Source organism: Alosa alosa, chromosome 13 (assembly GCF_017589495.1).
Source record: "Alosa alosa isolate M-15738 ecotype Scorff River chromosome 13, AALO_Geno_1.1, whole genome shotgun sequence".
NCBI lineage: Eukaryota > Metazoa > Chordata > Actinopteri > Clupeiformes > Clupeidae > Alosa > Alosa alosa.
In genome coordinates, this window is record NC_063201.1 from 8448604 (window position 1) to 8473115 (window position 24512).

The 24512-nt window shown below is 49.0% G+C and overlaps 1 protein-coding gene across 1 annotated transcript; it reads left to right on the forward strand.

The window, feature by feature from the left end:
* Positions 1-917: 917 nt before the first annotated feature.
* Positions 918-23930, forward strand: LOC125305742 (potassium/sodium hyperpolarization-activated cyclic nucleotide-gated channel 3). Its single transcript, XM_048260666.1, is given in 10 exon segments — positions 918-3047; positions 9949-10381; positions 13091-13252; positions 16651-16869; positions 18760-18906; positions 19279-19519; positions 20264-20428; positions 20943-22461; positions 22517-22712; positions 22773-23930. Coding segments are annotated over 10 exon segments (4218 nt in total). The 5' UTR covers positions 918-2391; the 3' UTR covers positions 23253-23930.
* The last annotated feature ends 582 nt before the right edge of the window (positions 23931-24512 follow it).

Below are 24512 nucleotides of genomic sequence, written 5' to 3' on the forward strand. Positions count from 1 at the left end.
TACCTCAGGGATATTTACTTATAGTCGCACTGTGTGTGTGTATGTGTGTGAGTCTGATTTAAAATTCTATTATTTTTTTTACATAGTGCGTCTGTCCTACCCAGAATTAAAACTAAATTTGGATGTCACCTATAGGATATTGATCTTGATGCAGACTGTGTTCCATCACTAACTTATAGTAGGCAGTTGTGATTTAGTTTATATCTTTTTTTAAATCCTAATTGTAAGTAATGGCACTCTTTGTCTGAAAAGAATTCATGACCACCAGCACTCAATGAAGGCCTTTAGAAATAAAGATTAAAGAACATCAACCATACAAGAAATATTTGTAAAATATTCACCAAACCTTGGACTGACCTCTGTCCTTCACAGGTCGGTCCATTTGACTTGGTGGCTCTATGGGCTGGAGAGGGGTGTCTATGTCCTAGTCTCTCTTTTGGCCGTCTCCCTACATTTTGGCGCGGTCATATGAGAGTGCTGACAGTAGTGTCTGCCTGTCTGTCTGTCTTAAGCGGGACTACAACATCTCAACCAGCCAGACACGGGCATCCTAGTTGCTGTCACTGTCCATAAAATTAAGCGAGTGTCCGCTTCTCCGTCTCTTGCTCTTCCAGCGAGACCGAGGCTCTCGGTCCCAGACATCATGGAAGTTTCGCTATCTCTCTATTCTCTTCATTTCCTTTTCTTCTCTATCGTCCTTTCAACCTCCACCCCCTCCGCACGCGTTTCCACGTCCTCCCGCTCCGGCGCAATTCCCCGGTTGTATTGGTGAGAGTCTTGATGACGCGTGAGCCATACCTGTGCTGCCTAGGTCTCTCGCTGGCCGGGCACGCGGCCTTGGGGAAGGGTGATGAGGATGCGGCTGCCATGGCAACAAGGCGTTTAGATTCAGACCTTTGTGCAATTATTTATTTATTTATTTCGCATTACATTTGTGTGTCGGCGCTCCCTCGTCGGCATAAGGCGGCGCGTGACTTTCTGAAGTAGCGTCTATGAGCTGCCTAGACTAATTCATCTTTCGCCGGCATGTTTCCGGCATTCCAAGGATATTGAAGTCGAATGTTACACCTACGATCAACAAGTTGGGGTTGCACGAGACAATCTGATTGTGAGATTTACTCTTCTTTGGGGTCAGACTGTTCTTAAGCTGAAAGAGGAACACTGTTCTTTTATTTCAGATTCAGCGCAAGAGAGACAATACACGGACTAAATAGTGTTGGCGGAGTAGTCAAAGCGCTCTTTTCCCAAGTATGCCAACGAAGAATTGAGACGCGACTTTAAAATATCATCACCCAGAGCATGGACATCGCGCGGGGAACGGAATCAGCTGGGCTGGCTCCCTGTCAAGGTTTGCACCAGACGCTTGCAAATCTCCGTTGGAGCACCTGACACTTACATTTATTTATTTATTCCCGGTGAGCGAAACCCTGTTGCGTCTATGCTTTTGTCACGTCCACGGGTTGTCAACCTGTACAGGATTCTGTCTGGACGGCATGGGATGTAAAGTAACCATTTAAATCTGATGAACGTCCACGTCTGTCTGTATGTGTGTGTTTCTGTGAGCGTGTGTCAGTATGAATCAGCGTGCCTGTGAGTCAGCGCGCGTGTGTCGGCAAGGCTGTATGTGTGTCGGTTGTAGACGACCCACCTATTCCGACACGACCTGAGTGTCCTTGTCATTCGTAGATATATAAATATATCAACAGTACTACGAAGCATTCTGGTAAAATTAACACCTCAAAGCATTAGATGTGAAGAACACAAGACATTAAAGTCAGTTTTGTCGATCGAAGGAGGGTCAATAGCTTCAACAAAAACAGTCACGGATATGTACGCCTCTATGTAACAGACCGGGAAACCAGTGGCAACATGCCCGTCGTCACAGCTCTGAGAGCGGTAGAGATGGGTAGAGGGTGGGCCTACGGCGGCGTGTGGTGCTCCAAGGACAAGGGGAAGGATGAATGATGAAGGATGATCGGCGAGGGCAAACGTCTGAAGGGTTTAAAAGAAAAACACGTGTGGTGCGTTATTTTTAAAGTGGCGAGGAGGATTCTCAGACGTTTTAATTGGCAGGCTCCAAGGACATAGAGGTGAGAGCCATGGGCGCGTTTGTTAAGAGAGGGCGGAGGTGCGAGGCGCCGTGTGTTCGTTTTCTGGAACTATGAAGAATGGGGCGGCTATTTATCTGTGAAGTCGCGTCTATTTTTTTCTTTCTGTTAGTGTGCATTTCCATTTCCAAGTCCGCTGAAGTGGGCGATGGGCAGCTTGTGATATTTACACTTCTCTGAGCCTCTTGTTTCTGCTGTTGCCACGCTCTGTAGTTGGTGTAACAGGTGATAATAGGAGGGCTGTGCAGGTGTGGGTGTGCGTGACCCCCTGCCCGTCACGGACATGGACGGGGTGGGGGGTGGAGCGGGTACCCCAGGGACTGGGGGTGCAGGTGGCGGCTCAGGTAATGCGGACTCCCGCCCCACCCGAAACGGCGACTCCAAGCGGCGCAGCAAGAGCAGCCTGCCGTCGCCAGGTTACCGGCTGTCCCAGGCCTCTCTGGAGGGGGAGCGGGCCGAGCCAGTGCGCCGCCGCCTGTCAATCATGAGCTCGTCCCGTGACGGCCTCCCCTTCCGGTCGGCCACCGCCGCTGGGACCCCCACCACCCCGATCCCTCTCCCACCGCCCCCCTCCGGCTCGGGCCCCACCCCGACCTCGATGCCCACCACAGGGCAGCGCGCGGTGGGCTTCGCCTCGCGCACCGCCCTGACCTCCACGTCCTCCACGGGCACGGGGGTGATGGTGGTGACGGCGGCGGGGCTGGAAACCACCACCACCACGGCGGCCGGCACGCCTGAGGCCGGACCAGGCCTGGACGGGGAGGACTACAGCTACTCCAACCAGTCCACCTTCATCCAGAGGCAGTTCGGAGCCATGCTGCAGCCCGGGGTCAACAAGTTCTCCCTGCGCATGTTCGGTAGCCACAAGGCCGTGGCCCTCGAGCAGGAGAGGCTCAAGTCGGCCGGGTCCTGGATCATCCACCCTTACAGTGACTTCAGGTAAGGCACACAAGCACACGCAGGAGCAAGGGGCAGGAGCCAGAGCACAGGCCAGGGGAGCGGTGGGGGTCCAGTGAAAGAGAGAAATAGAACAAAAGGGACAGCAAAAGAAAGAGAATGCAAAGGAGAGAGAAACAGAGGGAGGAAGAGGGAGAGAAGAGAAGATGACAAGAAAAACAAACAGTAGAAGGCAGACAGTAACTCTTTAGTTGGTGTTCTGTAGGAATGTATGATTGATAGATGTAGAGATAGATAGGTGGTGTATATGGATGAGACGGAGAGGGAGAGAGACAGAGAGGGAGAGATACGGTCTGTATGACTGAGGTGATGTGCGGGGAGGAGTGAGCCAGCAAAGAGGTTAATAGAGGTTGCGGAGGATGATGGGTAATGATGAGGAGGGGACATGCGTGGAGAATGAAGAAGACTCTTCTGTGGGAGAGAGTTCAGGAGTTCACAAAGAGGGAGGCGGAGAGGAGAGAGTGGATGAGAGGAGAGGAGAGGGTGGAGGAGAGGAGAGAGTCTAGTGGGAAACCGGGCCTGTTTGTGGAACCGCTGAACTCCCAGTGGACCATGAGGGAATGAACATGCTGTAGAGACATAGAGAGAGAGAGAGAGAGAGAGAGAGAGAGGTGAGGCCCAGTGATCATGAATGAAAGTCAGTAATGCCATACATGTAGAATAGCCTGGAATATTCTCTCCCAATCATGGCTAATGGCAATTTGGAGAGACAGCAATATTTCCGGACATGTATCTTTTTTGATGGTCTGTATAAAACAGAGCATATATCAGAGTGAAGGAAACGTCAATCCAATTTGTGGGCATGGGAAAGGTGTACATCTGAAGCAAGGGAATGGAGAGAGAGGTGGGTGGGCGGGGGGGGTAGAGAGAGAGGGATAGAGAAAGATAGAGAGCTGGAAGTAGATAGAAAGATAGAGAGGGAGAGGTGGGGAGGTGGTAAGGGGTGACTATGGAGAGGGTGCTCCTAGAATTCACTAATCCTGGGGTGTAGAGATTTTAAGCTGGAGGGTGTGTTTGTTTGTGTGTGTGTGTGTGTGTGCGTGTGTGTGTGTGTGTGTGTGAGGAGAGGGGGGGGGGTGGCTGGGCAACCTCTGCTGGCCTCCCTGGGCTATATATAAACATGTCTTGAGGAGTGTGAACTGTATTTTTAACAGGATGTTAAAGTCACTCTCAGGCTGTCAGCCAAATGAAATGTGTCAGATGCTATATCATTCCTTAACTGCTGATTGATCTCCATGGCTATTGTAGCATTGCAGGCTACAAGATGATATATTGGTATGCATCCCACTATGCTCTCTGTGTGTCTCTGTGTCAGTCTGTCTGTTGACTCGTCTCCCTGAGACTTCCTGGAAAGGGTTAACCAGCAGGCGACCCACAGAACAATGTGTGTGTGATCCCCTTAGCTCCTGGCCCAGTTCTGTGTCTATAGCTTCCGTCACACACACACACACACACACACACACACACACACACACACTCACACACACACACACACACACACACACACACACACATGCACACTAATAATTCACGTGTAGTCTAGACCTGTCAGGTAATGCATACAGGCATGGTAGCATAACAATTTGGGTGTGGATCTTTAGCCGGAAACAATACATTTCACACAAATTCTTCTCATCAAATTTGTATGGATAACTCCTTCATTTGTATTTGTGGATTGACTAGTACAGCGACACAGGGACTTACCAAGAGAAGGAATATCAGGCGTGCCACACACAAATCAAAATGTGAGAAGTGAGAAGCTTCTTTTTAATGAGTGAATTTCAAAGGCATCGTGTGGCATGTGTTCAGACCTGAGGAGAAATAGAGAGGCACCTATTCAGACAGAACCACTAAAAATGCTGGTTGAATGGCCTTTGAGGGATGTATTTACTATAATTAATGCAAATGATGCTTTTGAATTGCTCTTAAAACACTGCATTACCTGTCATGGCCTGTGATATGATGCTTTCTAAACAAAGGTTGGGAGGAGCCCATAGGGATGATTGACAGCAATTAACTCACCTGTCTTCCACCGCCAGGATATTTAAGCCGGCCTCCTTATCCATATGTCACACGCTGTGGCACTCGCAAAATTATTCCTCCTCCTCCCCTTACTCCTCCATTTCACTGATAGCCCAGTTACTCATCCTCCTTGCACAGGGGGTGCAAGCGCCCATCGCTCTATCGCGATCTCCACTTCAGGCATTCCAGGACCACGGCCAGCCACCATGCCAAACACAGGTTTAGCTTATACGCTCAGCATAGCAATCAAACTAGTGAAAGGAGGTTTAGTGAAAAGGGACGGAAGGTGGATTGAAATAGCACTGATGCACACTGGCGTACAACTTAAGGATTCAGAATGGATGCAACTTATCAAATTCCACCCTTATTAGAATGTTCATCTGTCACTCACTGGCACCATAGCAACCTCTGACCATAAGCAAATCACCACAAGTAGTCTTGTGACAATTTAAACGGAATATACATAAATAAGGAGCAGTGTCCTGAATCACACTAATAATGTATGGGTGACTCATAATGCAGCCATCAGACCTCAAGCTAATTACCTCTGAGCTCACACAAAAAATGAGAGACAGAGAGAGAGACAGATGGGGGAGAGATAGAGAGAGAGAGAAAGAGAGAGAGAGTTTGCTGTGGTTTGGCCATCTGGTAAACAAAGCAGGTTCAGGCTGTGCCTCTTGATGTGACTGGCATGTGCAGCAGAGTATCTGTCTTTGGTGGCCTTGTGTCTGGGAGCGACCCAGCCGTAGATCCGTCAGCTGCTGTTTGGGGTGCAGATGCCATCCATCCATCCAGCCTACCCCAGCACTGAAGCACGTGGCCCAGGTGTAAGGCTGCAAATATGGAGCAAAGCCTTCCCTAAAGAAACATAGCCCAGTAGACACACACACACACACACACACGCATGCACAGTGAGGCCTGTTTGTACCTTTGTTGAGTGTGTGTGTGTGTGTGTGTGTGTGTGTGTGTGTGTGTGTGTGTGTGTGTGTGTGTGTGTGTGTGTGTGTGTGTGTGTGTGTGTGTGTGTGTGTGTGTGTGTGTGTGTGCTTTTCACATATGAGAGGTAATTGTTCTTTCTGCCACCTGCAATCTCACATCCAAACTGCCTTTAATTACTTTTCCACATGCACATGAAACAAAGGAAGAGCAGCATACATTATGACCACAGATCCATTAGCCACAGACTGTGTACACAGAGAGAGAGAGAGGAGAGAGAGATGAGAGAGAGAGAGAGAGAGAGAGAGAGAGAGATGCAATGGTCAAGCTAGGATTTACAATCCCTTCATAAAATGGGACCAACACCGATTGTTACATCACCAGAAGTGTGTGTGTGTGTGTGTGTGTGTGTGTGTGTGTGTGTGTGTGTGTGTGTGTGTGTTGTGTTGTGGTGTGTGTGTATGTGTGTGTGTGTGTGTGTGTGTGTTTACTGTAATAATGATGAGATGATTTGTGTGTAATGCTGTATAAAGTGGTTGATAGGGACCTTTATGATGTGGACTAGCTTTACTACAGACAGGAATGTTTATGATGAACTGAGCTACAGATAGTCCACAGCATGCCATGCAGTGTGTGGACACCACACAGGAACCTCTCTCTGGTGAGCTCTAGAGAACCTGATATCACTAGCTCACCTGTGGCCCTGTCCTATTGTGTGTTCCTGCATCTTTTGGGTGTTTTAGTGGCGAATCTCAAACTGAATGAAAATGAATAAATTATGATAGTGTCAGTAACAGGCTCTCCACAGAACTCCATACCCAGCTGCAGATCCTCTGAACTGGACTGCATGCGTGTGTGTGTGTGTGTGTGTGTGTGTGTGTGTGTGAGTGCCCTTTCATTTCCACCACCCACCCCAGGGGTTTTAACGGTCACCCTGCAGGAGCATCATGTCTGTGGTAGAGATCACAGTAGCTCAACCACACAGCTCAGACGTTCAGGCATGTAAACAGGACAGTCCTACAGAGACCACACATAATATCAGTGAAATCTAAGTATAGTATATATACTCTTTTGTTAGTAAAATCAGCAGGTCAGCTGTGATGATATCAGTAAAGCCATATAGCTGCAATACAGCAGTGAAGTCCTTTTAAAAACAGGTCTTGTAAGACCAAAAGTTCAGAGACATGCTTGCTGTCAAGGTTACTAGAACATTGGATGTTAAATTGGATGTTACTGTAAATGTTACATATAACATTGGCTATTGAATGTGTGACTGTGAACTAAGAGTTAAAACCTGACATTACAGTAAACCATGCACATTGATGGTAGGGGTTTAATTATGACCTTGCACATATAACATGTGAGACTAGATTAAATATTGAACAGACAATATGACCACAGACACTATGAAATGGATAATGGTGTGTTTCCGAGAGGATAATGGTGTGTTTCCGATAATTCCCAGCCTCAAGGCCGTCCTGAGCTTTTCCCATTATTAGTGTGCTAACACTGACTCTAATTCTAACACTGTCTGCTGTCAGCCTGTCACACACCCAAACATATCCCAAACACATAGCGGGAGTTTGACAGGGATGTCATGGGCGCAGAGTGACATGTTGCCCTCCTCGATGGAGGGAGGGAAGATGGATTATTTCTACTAATAATAATCCATCTTCCATATTTCTATGGATTATTTCTATTTCTACTGCACTAGGTACTACACTGTCCTATCTGATTTATGCCTTTAATCAGATAGGACAGTGGAGAGTGACAGGAAGTGAGTGGGAGAGTCGGAGTGGGATCCGGAAAGGACCACGGGGCGGGGATCAAACCCGGGTCGCCGGCGTACGGTGCAGGTGCCCCAGCCAGTTGCGCCACAGCTGGGGCCTCTACTGCACTAGTTACCGGCACTTTCTACTGCACTAGTTAACGCCATTTTCTACTGCACTAGTTAACGTCACTTTCTACTGCACTAGTTAACGTCACTTTCTACTGCACTAGTTAATGTCATTTTCTACTAGTTAATGTCACTTTCTACTACACTAGTTAACGTCACTTTCTACTAGTTAACGTCACTTTTCCAGAGCTGTTTAGAGTTGTGAGCTTGGAGAGACAGAAAACTACACTATATCACAATGATGGAAACACACATTCTAACTCACACAGCTTCATCTTTTTCACCACATAACTTTAGAGCTCAGTGCTTTAGAGTCAAGGCAGAGGGCAGGACACACACACACACACACACACTGGCCTGAAGCCCAGCACTTTAGTATTGGGTTAGAGTGTAGGACACACACGCGCACACACACACACACACACACACACACACACACACACACACACACACACACACACACACACACACACTGATCTTAAACCGAGCACTGTAATGCCAGGGTAGAGGGTAGGACAAACACACAGACTTCACACTGGGTGACAGAGAGTGTGACGTGGGATGACCTCCACTTCACAGCCTAATTACTGGTGCCTGTGCTGCAGGGAACATGAATGATGGGCTTTGTTCAGGGTGTCCCAGTGTGTGTGTGTGTGTGTGTGTGTGTGTGTGATCGTGTCTGTGTCTGTGTGTGTGTGTGTGTGTGTGTGTGTGAGTGTGTGTGTGTGTGTGTGTGTGTGTGTGTGTGTGTGTGTGTGTGTATGAGTGTTACGTCACTACCTCAATACAGATTATTTCAAAGTCAAGAGTAATCTTCACTGTCATGTACATGTGCATGGTGTGTGTGTATACTATATGGTATGTGTGTGTGTGTGTGTGTGTGTGTGTGTGTATACTATATGGTGTGTGTGTGTTTGTGTGTGTGTGTGTGTGTGGCTTGGAACAATGTTTTGAAAATATTGGGCCATGTAATCTCTTTGTAATCTCTCTCTCTCTCTCTCTCTCTCTGTTCTATTTCCCTCTTTCTTTTCTTTTTTCTTCTCTCCCTCTCTCTTTTCTCTCTCTCTCACACACACAGACACACACACACACACACACACACACACTCCGGGAATGTTAGGTCCAGCACTATGAGGAGAAAAGACTCAATAACATCAATTCCTAAAACCAAAAACATATAAACACATGCATGAGAGAATGAAAGAATGAGAGAATGAAAGAATGAGAATGATGAAGGAATGAGAGAGGGGAGGGGGGGGGGAAGCCCCATTGCTCACATGTCACATTAACTGGCTCCCGCCTCCCTGATTTCCTCCCATCCCACAAGCGGCAGTTAAATATTAAAACCACATTTACTTCCTCTCACTTGCCATCCATTATCTAAAGTGTAGCACCTGCCAGGATTCCCTCCCTGCTGCTGGGCTGAGGCAGAGAGAGGCTGGTACGGTGCACCATCTGGGCCATAATAGAGCCACATCAGAGCCACATCAGAGCCAGATCAGAGCCACATCAGAGCCACAACAGAGCCAGATCAGGGTTGCACTCAAAACAGCAGCAGCAGCTGTCTGAGAAATTGGATGATGATCCATGTCCAGTTACATGGAGTTCAGTTCAGTTGAATAGTTCAGAGTTATTTTTTTACCGTGTGTGTAACAGGGAGCCCTGTCTGAAAAGACGTGACACATACCCAACCTTAAACCTGCTTCTTCTCAAGAAGTTTTTAGCAGAGGCTTGTGCAAAAAGTTTGTGTGTGTGTGTGTGTGTGTGTGTGTGTGTGTGTTAGAGAATTCTGTCTGTGGCTAGGCAAGAGTGAAAAAGATTGATGAAAGGACAATGCACTGGACATGGAGGAGAGGGAAGGAAGAGATGGACATGGAGAAGAGAGAAGGAGGTCAAAGGCCAAAACAGGACTAGTAGCACTAGTCGATGCATCATGGGCTGTATACAAAGTAGATAAACACTTTTGTGTGTTTGTGTTGTTTGACCCTGAGTGTTGTATGACCTTTGACCTCTGTGTGTGGTTCCCAGGTTCTACTGGGACCTGCTGATGCTGCTGCTGATGATGGGCAACCTGATCGTCCTGCCCGTGGGTATCACCTTCTTCAAGGACGAGAACACGCCACCGTGGATCATGTTCAACGTCGTCTCAGACACCCTCTTCCTGGTGGACCTGGTGCTCAACTTCCGCACGGGCATCGTCAAGGAGGACAGCACCGAGATCCTGCTGGACCCGCGAGCTATCCGCCAGCGCTACCTCAAGAGCTGGTTCCTGGTGGACTTCGTCTCGTCCATCCCCGTGGACTACATCTTCCTGATGGTGGACCTGGAGGCGCGCATGGGCGGCTCAGAGGTGTACCGCACCGCCCGCGCCCTCCGCATCGTGCGCTTCACCAAGATCCTCAGCCTGCTGCGCCTCCTCCGTCTCTCCAGGCTCATACGCTACATCCACCAGTGGGAAGAGGTCAGACAAGTCTGTGTGTGTGTGTGTGTGTGTGTGTGTGTGTGTGTGTGTGTGTGTGCGCGCGTGTGTGTGTGTGTGTGTGTGCGTGTGTGTGTGTGCGCAAGAGTGCGTATGACCTGGCGAGCGCCGTGGTGCACATCGTCAACCTGATCGTGTGTGTGTGTGTGTGTGTGTGTGTGTGTGTGTGTGTGGAAGAGTGAGGAGAAGGTGAAGAGGTGGAGAGGAGAGAGGGAAGAGTGAGGAGCAGTGTTGTAATGTAACGGAGTACAAAAACTTTGTTACTGTAATTAAGTATAAATTTCACGTATTTGTACTTTACTTCGCGATTTAAATTTATGTCAACTTTCACTTTTACTCCACTACATTTCCTAGATAAAATGTATACTTTTACTCCGTTTATATTTCCACTAAGCATCTTAGCATTACTACCCGTTGCCGTTACTACTACCGTTACGCTTTACTAAAACATAAAATTAGAAGAAATGCGACTGCAATAAGGGAGGTTTGGCGAATCACTGCTCCTAGATTGCATTCATGCGCTTCATCTATTTGAGCTTGTTTGTTGCTAAAGGAGGAGGACGACAACTGAAACCGCCATGGAAGCACGAAGCACCTACTGGAGGACCTCCCGTTATCATAGGCGACCACCCGACGATAGTGGTGAACTCGGTGAACAGGGTAGTGGTGAAGATAGCGATCATACACCCGCGGGCCGTATTTGGAAGGAATGTTTCTGTACATTGGCAGCTTTCTGTGAAGCTGAACCTCCTTACCTGCCTCAGCCGCCTGTGAAAGGCTGTTTAGCATCGCAGGACTTGTCTTAAAGGAGAATTCCGTGTGATATTGACCTAAAGTGTGTTGAAACATGATACCGAAAGTGTGAACGTATGTCTCATTTCTGTACTCAGAAATCTGCGCTAGTTAGCCAATGCTACCAACAGGGTTTCGTTGTGGTGCCTCGGGCATCGGCCTAGCCATGAAAAATAAATCACTGTTTTACACCATTCACGAGGCTCAAAGTAGCTCCATACTTCATTGGTAGACTTCGAGGGGCCTTGACATTTTAAAAGCGAGACATGGAGAACTTTGAAAAAGCACTGGTAGTTTATTTACAAGATGATTTATACAGACAGTACCTTAAGGAATTTTACCGTTCGACGCCATCTTGAATTTAGTCCACGATAAAGTCGGCGATCTGAAACGAACAGGTATGATAAAGGGATCAGATTCCAAAAATAATTCAGTGGAAATGCATGGATTCCAGTTGCTGCTACTAGAAACAACTGAATCCATGCATTTCACGGAATTAGTTTTGGAATCTGATCCCTTATCATACCTGTTTGTTCAAGAAATTGAAAACAACGGACTAATCATAGTTTTGCATATCTGCTGCTGCCTCGGTGAGTTTTATAGTGAATATAGTCGTGTTTATGCTGATATTTTTACCACTCTTACTGTCCTGCATATTGACAGTCAGGACGTGGTCAGGGCATGGTCAGACATTAGAGTAACATCTGCTCCTTTGTTCCTGTTTGTGTATCTCTGTGCCTGCTTCTGTGCTAGCCGATCTTCCTTGTGACATTTGACCTCGCGAGGGCACATCATAAACCTGATTGTGTGTGTGTGTGTGAGAGAGAGAGAGAGAGAGAGGGAGTGAAAGAGATAGATATATAGATAGATAGATAGATAGATAGATAGAGTGTGACTATGACAAAAGGATTAATGATGAAATAGTGTCAGATCTTCCACATGACGTATGACCTGGTGAGCGCCGTGGTGCGCATCGTCAACCTGATCGTGTGTGTGTGTGTGTGTGTGTGTGTGTGTGTGTGTTTGCTGTTCCCCATGGTCAGATCTTCCACATGATGTATGACCTTGCGAGCGCCATGGTGCGCATCGTCAACCTGATCGTGTGTGTGTGTGTGTGTGTGTGTTGTTTGCTGTTCCCCGTGGTCAGATCTTCCACATGACGTATGACCTTGCGAGCGCCATGGTGCGCATCGTCAACCTGATCATGTGTGTGTGTGTGTGTGTGTTTGCTGTTCCCGGTGGTCAGATCTTCCACATGACGTACGACCTGGCGAGCGCCATGGTGCGCATCGTCAACCTGGTCGTGTGTGTGTGTGTGTGTGTGTGTGTTTGCTGTTCCCCGTGGTCAGATCTTCCACATGACGTACGACCTGGTGAGCGGCATGGTGCGCATCGTCAACCTGATCGTGTGTGTATGTGTGTGTGTGTGTGTGTGTGTGTGTGTTTGTTTGCTGTTCCCGGTGGTCAGATCTTCCACATGACGTACGACCTGGCAAGCGCCATGGTGCACATCGCCAACCTGATCGTGTGTGTGTGTGTGTGTGTGTGTGTGTTTGCTGTTCCCCGTGGTCAGATCTTCCACATGATGTATGACCTGGCGAGCGGCATGGTGCGCATCGTCAACCTGATCGTGTGTGTGTGTGTGTGTGTGTGTGTGTGTGTGTTTGCGTGTGTTTGCTGTTCCCCGTGGTCAGATCTTCCACATGACGTATGACCTGGCGAGTGCCATGGTGCGCATCGTCAACCTGATGTGTGTGTGTGTGTGTGTGTGTGTGTGTTTGCTGTTCCCCGTGGTCAGATCTTCCACATGATGTATGACTTGGCGAGCGCCATGGTGCGCATCGTCAACCTGATCGTGTGTGTGTGTGTGTGTGTGTGTTTGCTGTTCCCCGTGGTCAGATCTTCCACATGACGTATGACCTGGCAAGCGCCATGGTGCGCATTGTCAACCTGATCGGCATGATGCTGCTGCTGTGCCACTGGGATGGATGCCTCCAGTTCCTGGTGCCCATGCTGCAGGACTTCCCCCCGGACTGCTGGGTCTCCAAGAACGACATGGTGGTGAGTGTGTGTGTGTGTGTGTGTGGTTAGTAGTTTACCTGTGTGTGTGTGTGTATGTGGGGTCTCAATGAGAGTGTGTGTGAAGTCTATTTTTGCAGTGTAATTATTGAAAACTGGATTTTAAACAACAGTGTGTCCCAACATATAATAGACAAGGGTTATGAGACACTAGTCAGATTATTGATAACATGGTGACAAGCAGTATTTTGCGTTTGTGTTTTTGTTTGTTTTGTGTTGTGTTTGTGCTCTATGTGCTTGTGTGCTTGTGTGTAAATATGTGTCTGTGTATGCGTGTGTATGTGTGTGTGTGTGTGTGTGTGCTCAGGGTTGGGTCAGATTACTTTGAAATGTAATCCATTACTGACTACAAATTACATGGCAAGTTTTGTAATCAGTAACGTAATCAGTTGGATTACCAAAAACATTGTCTGAAAAAAACCCAAAACTAATACTTTTCTATAGCTATTCTCCACTTTGGGGGTGGTGTTTTGGTGGTTGAAATTTTCAGCCCATCCCAAAACTGATCACTTAGTCATCATGGATGTGATCATGGATCACTATTCTCCAAACATGCACAACTCAGGTTAACCTTTATAAGGGCACACCTGGACAATGAATGTAGCTTTCGCTGGATTGTTTTTGACCCAGGGACATGGCCTGAGATTGAATGACACCATGTCCATTTTAATTGTGGGGGTGAGAAAATGATTCCTTTGGGATGTTTTTCAACCAGGGGGACCTGGTGACTTTCTCAAAGTAAACGGTATCACTAAAACAAGGGGCTACATTAAGATTAGGAGGAAAAGATCAGACAGTGTGCCGAGAGACCTGCCCCAATAGTAAATAAGTTAGTAAATTCTGATCCCATGAGGGAAATTTGGTCTCCCAATCTGTGAATTAGTGAAGCACACAGAGCACACAGTGAACACACAGTGAGATGAAGCACACACCAACCTGGAGCAGTGAGCTGTGTGCTACAGTGGTGCTCGGGGATCAGTGAGGGGTTAGGTGCCTTACTCAAGGGCACTTCAGCCGTGGATGTGGGCATGGGAGAGCAGTGCTCAACCACTTCCCCCGCCCACATTTTTTCTACTGGTCGGGGATTGAACTGGCAAGCCCAAAGCTTGTCAAATTAAAAGATAGCTAGGCTATCATAAAAAGTTGCATTGTTTGTATGATAAAATGTAATCAGGTAATCCCCAACAATGTAACTGTAATCTGATTACACATTTTTTTATTATAATCTGGGCTGATGATAGTTACTTGATTTTTGTAATGTGATTACGTAATCCAGATTACATGTAATCCATTACTTCCCAACCCTGTGCGTGTGTGTGCGCGTGTGTGAGTGTGAGCCTGTATATACTGTATGTGTGTGTTCAATTGAAGAATAATTGATGTCATCTACTTTAATGTGTGTACTGTGGTGTATGGGCTTGTTTTCCCTCTCCTGTGGTGTTAATTGGCTGCTGCATGTAACTGCATGCCTAGAACATTTGGTCAAAAACAGGAGAGAACTCCCAATTAAAAAGTAGTGTTTGATTTGGTGGAGAGACAGATGCTACCCCCCACCACATACACACACACACACACACATACACACATACACACACAGCACAGACACCTACATACACTGGAAAACCACTATAAAGCAACACAAAAACAGATTGATCACACACACACACACACACACACACACACACATTACACAAACACCTTCACACAAAACTCTCTGTCACTTACACACACAACAGAAAGCTTTAATCACAGATACACACACACTCACACACACATTCACTCAGTCACACATTTCCATATTAACTCGAACACATGCACACGCATCACTGAAACTCAACACTACCAACCACAACCAACCACTACCGCTAACCCCACCCCCTTCGTCTGCGCCACCAATCACATACCAAACCCCCCCCCCCCAAGGCTTGTCTGTGCAAACCGCTGACTCACGACATGGCGGCTTTCCATCCTAGTTTCCATAGAGACCGCCCTGCTGATGCTTCCTCTGAGCGCACACACACACACACACACACACACACACACACACACACACACACACACCTCGAGAGAGCTCTTCTCCGTCTGGACTGAGCGGATCAGAGAGCAGCAGCATAATTGGTTATTCCATCATCATCATCATCATCATCATTTTCTTCATCGTCTCCAGCACAATTGTGCTGACAGCAAACACACGGTTCATAAACACAATCCACACACACACACACACACACACACACACACACACAGACACACACACACACAAACAGTCCGTCATTCAAACAACTACATTCATTCATCTTGAGCTCCATTAATCAGGCTGGAGCCCTGGAGCACTGGCAGAGCTCCTCCTTCTCCTCCTGAGACTCCTCCTCTCTCAGCCCAGGCCAGCCCCACGCCACGCAGTGCAGAGCTGCACACACACAGCCATACATTGCACTCAAGTACAGCTCTCTTACGGTGCTGCTTCACACACTCACAGGTTCCTCAGACTCGTACCTCTCCCTCCGGTCACACACACAGCCTGGGGACCACTCACATACATACATACATACATACATACATACATACATACATACATAAACACATGGTGACACGCATACATACACATGTACATACATACATACATACATACATACATACATACATACATACACATGTACATACATACATACAGTACATACATACATACATACATACATGCCGACACGCATACATACACATACATACATACATACACGCATGCTTACACACATGCATACCTACATACATTATGTACATTGTACATGAACATACATACATATGTACTGTAGGTACATACATACTTACGTATGTACATACGTTCACACAGGTGTACATTAGGCTTTATACATGAACCATTGATTGAGGAGCAGATGAAAGCTCTTTTATAGCTGTAAAGCCAGGCTCTTCTGAGACCACATTAGCTGAGCAGACTAAAGCAGTTCAAAGCATATCATACGCATACATACATACATACATACATACATACATACATACATACATACATACATACATACTGTACATACATACATACAGTACATACATACATACATACTGTACATACATACATACTGTACATACATACATACATACATACATACTGTACATACATACATACATACATACATACATATACTGAGCAGACTAAAGCAGTTCAAAGCATATCATTACAGATGCTACTGAACTGGAATACCACAGGGGGAATAAAAGGACGAGAAGCTGTTATTGTAGCCAGTAAGATATTTGTAACTGCTGTATTTCACCAGACTCCTAATGTCCCCCTCTCTCCTCTTCCTCCTCCCTCCCTCTTCTTTTTTTCTCTCTCTGTCTCTCTGTGTCCCTCTCTTTTCCCCTTTCCCCAGAATGACACGTGGGGGGTGCAGTACTCGTATGCCCTCTTCAAGGCCATGAGCCACATGTTGTGTATTGGCTACGGAGCCCAGGCCCCCGAAGGCATGACGGACGTGTGGCTCACCATGCTCAGCATGATCGTGGGCGCCACCTGCTACGCCATGTTCATAGGCCACGCCACCGCGCTCATACAGTCACTCGACTCCTCACGCCGCCAGTACCAGGAGAAGGTAAGTGTGTGTCTCTGTGTGTGTGTGTGTGTGTGTGTCTGTGTGTGTGTGTGTGTGTGTGTGTGTACGTGTGTTTGTGTGTGTGTGTGTACGTGTGTTTGTGTGTGTGCATGTGCGTGCATACATGTGTGTGTGTGTATATGTGTGCATATGTGCGTGTGTATATGTGCATATTATGTGAGTGTGTGTGTGTGTGTGTGTGTGTCTGTATGTGTCTACTTGATTGATTGGTTAGTTGGTTGGTTCATTGCTTGGTTCATTGATTGAGTCAAAGATTTGTTTGTTTGGATTGATTTGTAGACTTGGATTTTTTTATTGTTAATCCATTATTGACGTAGAATGGCTCACTAGGCACAATTATCTTTCATTCAAATGGAGAAGCATTTGCCTGACGTTGTCATACTCAAATTCTAGTCAGAATATGAGTCTGATACTGCTCCATTGGGACGTAATTATGGGGCGTGTTTCAATCGATACAGGGGGGGGAATGCCTCTGCACTCAATTGGATAGACCTAACCAATCAGAGCAACAAAATAGCTTACCGCGTGAGGTGTAGGAAGAAAAACACACAAACCATCCTTCTTCTCCTATATCCCTCCGTTTTAAAAATAATTCTGTTGAACAGTGATATGCTACAAAACATGTTAAACAGCTGGCAAAGGAAACTGTCGCAAATCCCTCGAACAGGTGGTCAATCAGAGATTTCAAAGCGAATGAGGGAACATGTCGCAATGCAACAGCTGTTTTCCCTTGATGAAAGTGAAACCACCAGTTTTCCCACATCTCGACTTTGGCCAAAGTTTTAGAAATAATCATTTTTTCAGTGATACAAACTCATTAAATAATATGAATTTTCCATCTGGGGTCCTAAAGCCCATGTATCCTTCTAGCCTGGCGTTTTGTTTTCAAACATAAGCCTAATCTAAGTGTGCTCAGATGCCGTGATAGACCAGGCTGTTGCTCACCTGTCCATCATCGTAAAAGCCTGATTTGATTGGTCCGCCCGATTTAGAGGCGAAACATACTGCCCCACAATGGAGCAATGCCAGACCCGAACTTCCGTGGGCGGGACTAAGTTCGGAATGGCACCCAGGCTAGAGAAGCATGTTAGTTTGGCTAAAATTGATCGTTGTAGATCCATGGAGTTAATTTAAAGCATGTCAACAATTTAACAGTCAGTTGTTCATGACGTTACACATCACTGAGAATTGTGAATAAAATTGATCAGATTTACGCGTGGGTCGTGTTCATTTTCATCTCTGGTCCCTCACAGCATCTGATGCTGTGTTCACAGCATGCTAGTGTGTGTGTGTGTGTGTGTGTGTGTGTGTGTGTGTGTGCTCCCTCTCTCAGTCACAGCAGGTCAGGCCACCCATCCAGTAATGTGTGCTTGTTGTCCTGTAATCACCGGCTAGATGCGTCTGTCATGGCCACTGCCTGTGTTCCATCCGCTCCTATTGGATTATGAGATAATGTGCAGGCCACTCATCTGGGCATGCTCATGTGTAATTGTTATGTTCTGTCTGAAGGTCCAGTGGCTCCAGTGAAAAGAATATATTATTGGGCCTATGTATTGGGTATGTAATATTGTAGATAATAGGAGCAATCTGGATAATGTTGGGGGCCCTATGTAATGTTCTAATAATGTTGGTTCATATGTTCTATGCCTGTCAGTGCAGGGTCCTAGCTCCCCCTTACAGTGGCCTTGTCTGTAGGATAGGTGATGTGTAATGGTTGTGTTCTGTCTGCTAGGGGACAGGACGTCATGATCTGTCATCGTTGTCTTATGTCTGGAGGTTGAATGGCATATCATGGAGATTTGTGTTGTTTTTATCTGGTCCAGTGATCTGTAATGGTTGTCTTCTGTCTGTCTGTGTTGTGCATATCAGTATAAGCAGGTGGAGCAGTACATGTCCTTCCACAAGCTGCCGGCGGACATGCGTCAGAAGATCCACGAGTACTACGAGCATCGCTTCCAGGGCAAGATGTTTGATGAGGAGAACATCCTTGGCGAGCTGAGTGAGCCACTCAAGGAGGTATCGTCTTCTCTCTCCCTCTCCTCAATTCTCTCCATCTTTTTTCCTCTTCCTCTCTCTAAAAATCCCCCACTCTTCTCTGCTTTCTCCTTTTAATACACACTGTAACATTGTACTGTACTCAAATATATTCATTTTATTTAATAGTGCATTGCCCCAAACAAATAAAGAAAATCTGAAAACATGGCTTACAGTAGAATTCCCCTTTCTGTTAGGTCCTTACATTAACACACAAGGCCCAGTTGTCCTTTACCACCATTCCATGTCAGATTATTTCTGACCTCATCTCTTTCCATTCCCTCCTTTCTTCTAACCCTCTCTCTTTCCCTCCATCTTCCTGCCCTGGTCTTTGACCTCTGACTCCTCCTGCAGGAAATCGTCAGCTTCAACTGCCGCAGTCTGGTGGCCAACATGCCCCTGTTTGCCAACGCTGACCCCAACTTTGTGACGGCCGTCCTGACGAAGCTGCGCTTCGAGGTATTCCAGCCTGCCGACTTCATCATCAGGGAGGGCACCGTCGGCCGCAAGATGTACTTCATCCAGCACGGACGAGTTGGTGTGCTCACCCGTGGCAACAAGGAGACCAAGCTCAGCGACGGATCCTACTTCGGAGGTGAGTGGAGCTGCGACAGGACACACAGCTGCATTACAGACAACTCAGATGTCAGAAGTCAGACTTTAATTCGACTTTGAAGTTGGGGTAGATTGACTGGCGTCGAGTTTAGAAGTTGGAACTCCTACTTTAAGTGGCTTTCCATTGTACTTTTTCCCAGTAGGAGGTCAGAATTCTTGACCTCCGAGTTTGTCTGGAATGAAATTGAGAGATTCCCAACTAGAAAATATCCAATTTCCGAGGTTTCTGGATTGCATAATTCATAATAAAAGTCTGGGAGAGAAAGGAAACCACAAGTGTAACCAGGACTGAAAAAGAATGCTTGGATATTTATCTTACTTATCTAACTCTCACATACTGTACATAGGCATAGGAAGAATACACATGAAGGAATGATAATGAATGGAAGCAGGGAAAGACAGTGTTGAAAAAATATGTATAGTGCCTGATTCATTGTAAATGGTGCCACAGAATACTGGTGTCATCATGAGATTGCTCTGGTCCTGCAGCCGAATCATAAAGAGGATGTAAGGTGTGTTGTTGAGCTGGTTCATATTTTAGAGAGACTGGTCAGTTGTTTAGTTTAGTTGTTGCCTGTAGTCTGCTTGAGGAAGAGGAAGTCATTGAATGATATTCCTGATTCTTCTCTGTTTTTTTCCTGCATCTCACACCCACCCGTATACTCCTGGACCCCCACCCCTCCTCCACCTCCTCTTCTTCCTCCTCCTCTTCCTCGTCTGTCAGAGATCTGTTTGCTGACCCGTGGCCGCCGGACTGCAAGTGTGCGAGCTGACACGTACTGCCGGCTGTACTCACTGAGCGTGGACAGCTTTAACGAGGTCTTGGAGGAGCACCCCATGATGCGGCGAGCCTTCGAGACCGTGGCAGCTGACCGCCTCGACCGCATCGGTAAACAAACCTCTCCTAACACACCTGTGCCACGAGGTGCTTTGTTTTGCTCATTTGTCTGTAAAACACAACAACAGATGGAGGACAAATGTGTTATCAGTAAACACTGCAGTCCTGCAAGTGCAACAATCTGCTTGTGTGCCACACTGTTATTCCCGTAAAAGAAACAGTGTAATTTAGCAGCACGTTGCAATGTTCCACTACACATTACGTATGTTCCACTACACATTATGTTCTACTACACATTATGTTCTACTACACATTATGTTCCACTACACATTATGTTCTACTACACATTATGTTCCACTACACATTATGTTCCACTACACATTATGTTCCACTACACATTATGTTCTACTACATTAGTCATGTTTTAGGCAGTTTCTGTCCATCCTGTTGATACAAATGGTCGTTTTACTCCCTCGCTCTCTCCATTCTCTCTCTCCCCTCTATCGCACTCTGTACTCCCTCTCTTCTCTTTATCTCTCCCTCTGCTTTCCCTCCTTTCTCACAGGTAAGAAGAACTCCATCCTGCTGCGTAAGGCGTCTCAGGCCGGTTCGATGGCGGGCAGTATGGGTCGCGGGGGTGGGGGCAGTCGCGGGGGTGGCGCTGGCGGAAGCGGAGTGCTGGGCAGCATGGCAGGCCTGGGCTCGTGCGACAGCATGCTGGTGCAGCAGATCGTCAAGCACGACAGCATGCCGGCCATGCAGGAGTTCGCCGCCGTGGCTACCCCTCGGCCCGGGGTGGTCGGAGGAGGAGGAGGAGGAGGAGGAGGAACCGTGTCTCCGCGCCCCCACCCGCTCATCTGGGCACCGCTGGTGCACGCTCCGCTGCAGACGGCCGCGGCCACCACCAACGTGGCTATCGCCCTGATGCACCAGCAGCAGCAGCAGCAGATCCAGCAGCAGATCCAGCAGCAGCAGCAGCAGCAGCAGCAGCAGCAGGCTCTGGGCCAGGGCACCCTCTTCATGCCCTCCACACTGCCCATCTCCCCCTCCCCCTCCAGCTGCCCACTTTCACCCCCGCGCCCCCCCCTCCTGCACCCACGCCAGTCCATCTCCTCCCTCATGGGCGTGGGACTGCCCCCCAGGGGGCTCCCCGTATCCATGATGTCAGTGCCCTCCCCCTCCTCAGTGGGCCCGCCTACTGCTGGCGGGGGTTCAGGAGTAGGGGGTGTCACAGGAGGCATTGGCGTGGCTAAAATTCCGCCCACCCCTGTGTCGTCCATGCCCACACCCTTGCAAGGGGGACGGACTCTTCACTACAGTCTCCGCCTCCCCGCGGAATCCCCCTCAGCCAATGGCGCTGGAGTGGGAGGAGCCACGACACCACCTTTCCACAGAGTTCCACCTTCCTCTGCAGGCGGGGCCGTCGCCATGGCAGTGGCGTCCCTGCCGCCCGACATGCGCAATCTGATGTGTGGCCAGCAGGGGGCCAAAGAGGCGCTGCTGCGCCACAGCACCCAGGGGCTGCCCGCTCTGGGCCGCCTGACGCAGGAGGCCCGGCTGCTCTCCGCCTCCCAGCCCACGCTGCCGCACCGCAGCTGGGCCGGCCTGCAGCCCTGCCCCCCCCTCCACCGCAAGGCCTCCGGGGGCAACCTGCTGCCCGCACCCTTCCTCGTGTCGCCAGGACAGCTGGCCAGGGGGGGCAGTGCCGGGGTGCTGAGTTCTAACACTCCCACTGCTGCTGCCCAGATTCTGCCCCTGGCAGCACAGGTGCCCATGCAGATGCCAGCCCAAACGTACCCACTGCCCCTGCAGGTCCAGTTGGCACAGACCCCCCCTCCTCTGGCACTCGGGCCCACCCCTGCCGCCGCCCTAAGCTCTGCTCCTGGCCCAGCGTCCTCGTCCCCGAAACAGACACCCCTCTCCTCCTCCTCTCCCCCCAGCGCGGGCAGCACCCCGCTGGCATTCCCCCACACCCAGCCAGCGGGCGCCAAGCCCAGTGCCGCCTCCCCCTGCCCCTCCCTGCCCTCCTCCACCCCTCCCCCCTCCGCGGCCGCCTCCCTCATCCAGGGCTCCCGTTTCAGGCTGTCCCCCACCCCTCTCTCCTGTATCAGCCCTCCTCCCACCTCCCCCCTTGCCCAGACCCCCACCCAAACCCCCAGTGGTACCACCACCCCTGTTAGCTCCTTGAGCTCCTCCGTCACCCCTGTCCCCACCAGCCGCCCCTCCACCCAGACGACTGGCACCTCCTCCCCGTCTCCCTCCCCCTCCACGCGCTCCTCCCCTGGGCCTCAGTCTCCCCAGACTCCTGCCCCTGTTACCCCCCCACCCTCCTCCAGTGCCCCCACCCCTCTGACCCCACACACTGATGCCTCCAAACTGACCCCCCACATCCCCACCACCTCCACCCCTGCCGTCTCGCCCATCACTGTTGCACCCGTTGCTTCAGCAACTACCCTCCCCCCGTAGCACAACTGCCACCACCACTCCTGCCCCAGCAACTGCCCCCTCCCCATTAGCACAACTGCCATCACCACTCCTGTCCCAGCAACTGCCCCCTCCCCCCGTAGCACAACTGCCACCACCACTCCTGCCCCAGCAACTACCCCCTCCCCCCGTAGCACAACTGCTACCACTCCTGCCCCAGCAACTACCCCCTCCCCCCGTAGCACAACTGCCACCACCACTCCTGCCCCAGCAACTACCCCCTCCCCCCGTAGCACAACTGCCACCACCACTCCTGCCCCAGCAACTACCCCCTCCCCCCGTAGCACAACTGCCACCACCACTGCCACTCCAGCCCCCCCAGCGGCACCCAAAGCTTCCCACAAGGCCACAGTCAAACACAAACTGCCCCATCACAAGTGAGGCGGGGTGAGGGGAGTGGAGGGGCCCCCTCAGCACTGGGTCCAGGGTAGGATGGGGGGGGGAGGGGTGACATTGTTATTAGTAGAATCCAAGGCTTCATGTGTGTGTCAGTGATTGTGTCAGGAGCTGAACTGGACGGATAGACAGAGTGACAGACCGCAGACAGTAGAACGGACCACAGGCTGGTACCCTAGTCCTGGGAACCCAAAGGCCAGAGGTGAGCCCTCGGACTGAGAGCAGGCTGAAGACATCCCTGAAGAGTCTGTGGACATGTAGTCTGTGTGCTGAACGAGAGTTGTACAGTTTAGCATGTTGGAATCACCAGAGGTTCGAACAAGTCAGCTGGGCTCACCACGTGTATAACATGTCAGCTGAGTCCTGCGCAGGAAAGATGTCGAGATGTCGCCGGTGTCCCGCCAAGCAACAGCTGAGAGGAATGATGACCGTTGCTGGATGGTGTGTAACGGAGTGAAATCGTCTGTGCTCATCTTTGCGCTTGGACACCAGCAGCCCCAGTGTTATCAAGCCAAGAGTGGACAATCACAGACAAGTCACAGAATGGACAGCCACAGAGTGCAGTTAGGGCAGCCGTGGCCTACTGGTTAGCGCTTCAGACTTGTAACCGGAGGGTTGCTGATTCGAACCCCGACCAGTAGGCACGGCTGAAGTGCCCTTGAGCAAGGCACCTAACCCCTCACTGCTCCCCGAGCGCCACTGTTGTTGCAGGCAGCTCACTGCGCCGGGATTAGTGTGTCCTCACTGTGTGTTTCACTAATTCACGGATTGGGATAAATGCAGAGACCAAATTTCCCTCACAGGATCAAAAGAGTATATATACTTATACTATACTTAGAGTGGACAGCCACAGAATGGACAGTTACAGGCTCTCAGAGGAGCAGCAGACTCTGGAACAGCAGCAGATCTCAGCCGACATTTGGCAACTTTTTCCAAACAGTTTGCTTTAAGTTCACTGCAAACAGGTTTTAGAGCTTGCGAGCTGGAAAAATGAAACTTCAATCAGGCCAATCACATTGTGTATAGAGTCGGCGACGGTTCCGCATGAATTCCCTGCTACTTGAAAACAATGAAGATGGATGTTGCTGCTGGCGAACAGCGGTCTTTGAATCGGGATTCGAGTTATGCTTTTTTTAAATTGGCAAAAGTTTGATCAACTAGCCAACTAGCTCCGCTGGTGGGAAAATGCATGGGACTCATGAGTTGTAGCGCTATCCTATTGCGTGTAGAGGAAATTTGAAAGACAACCGTTTAT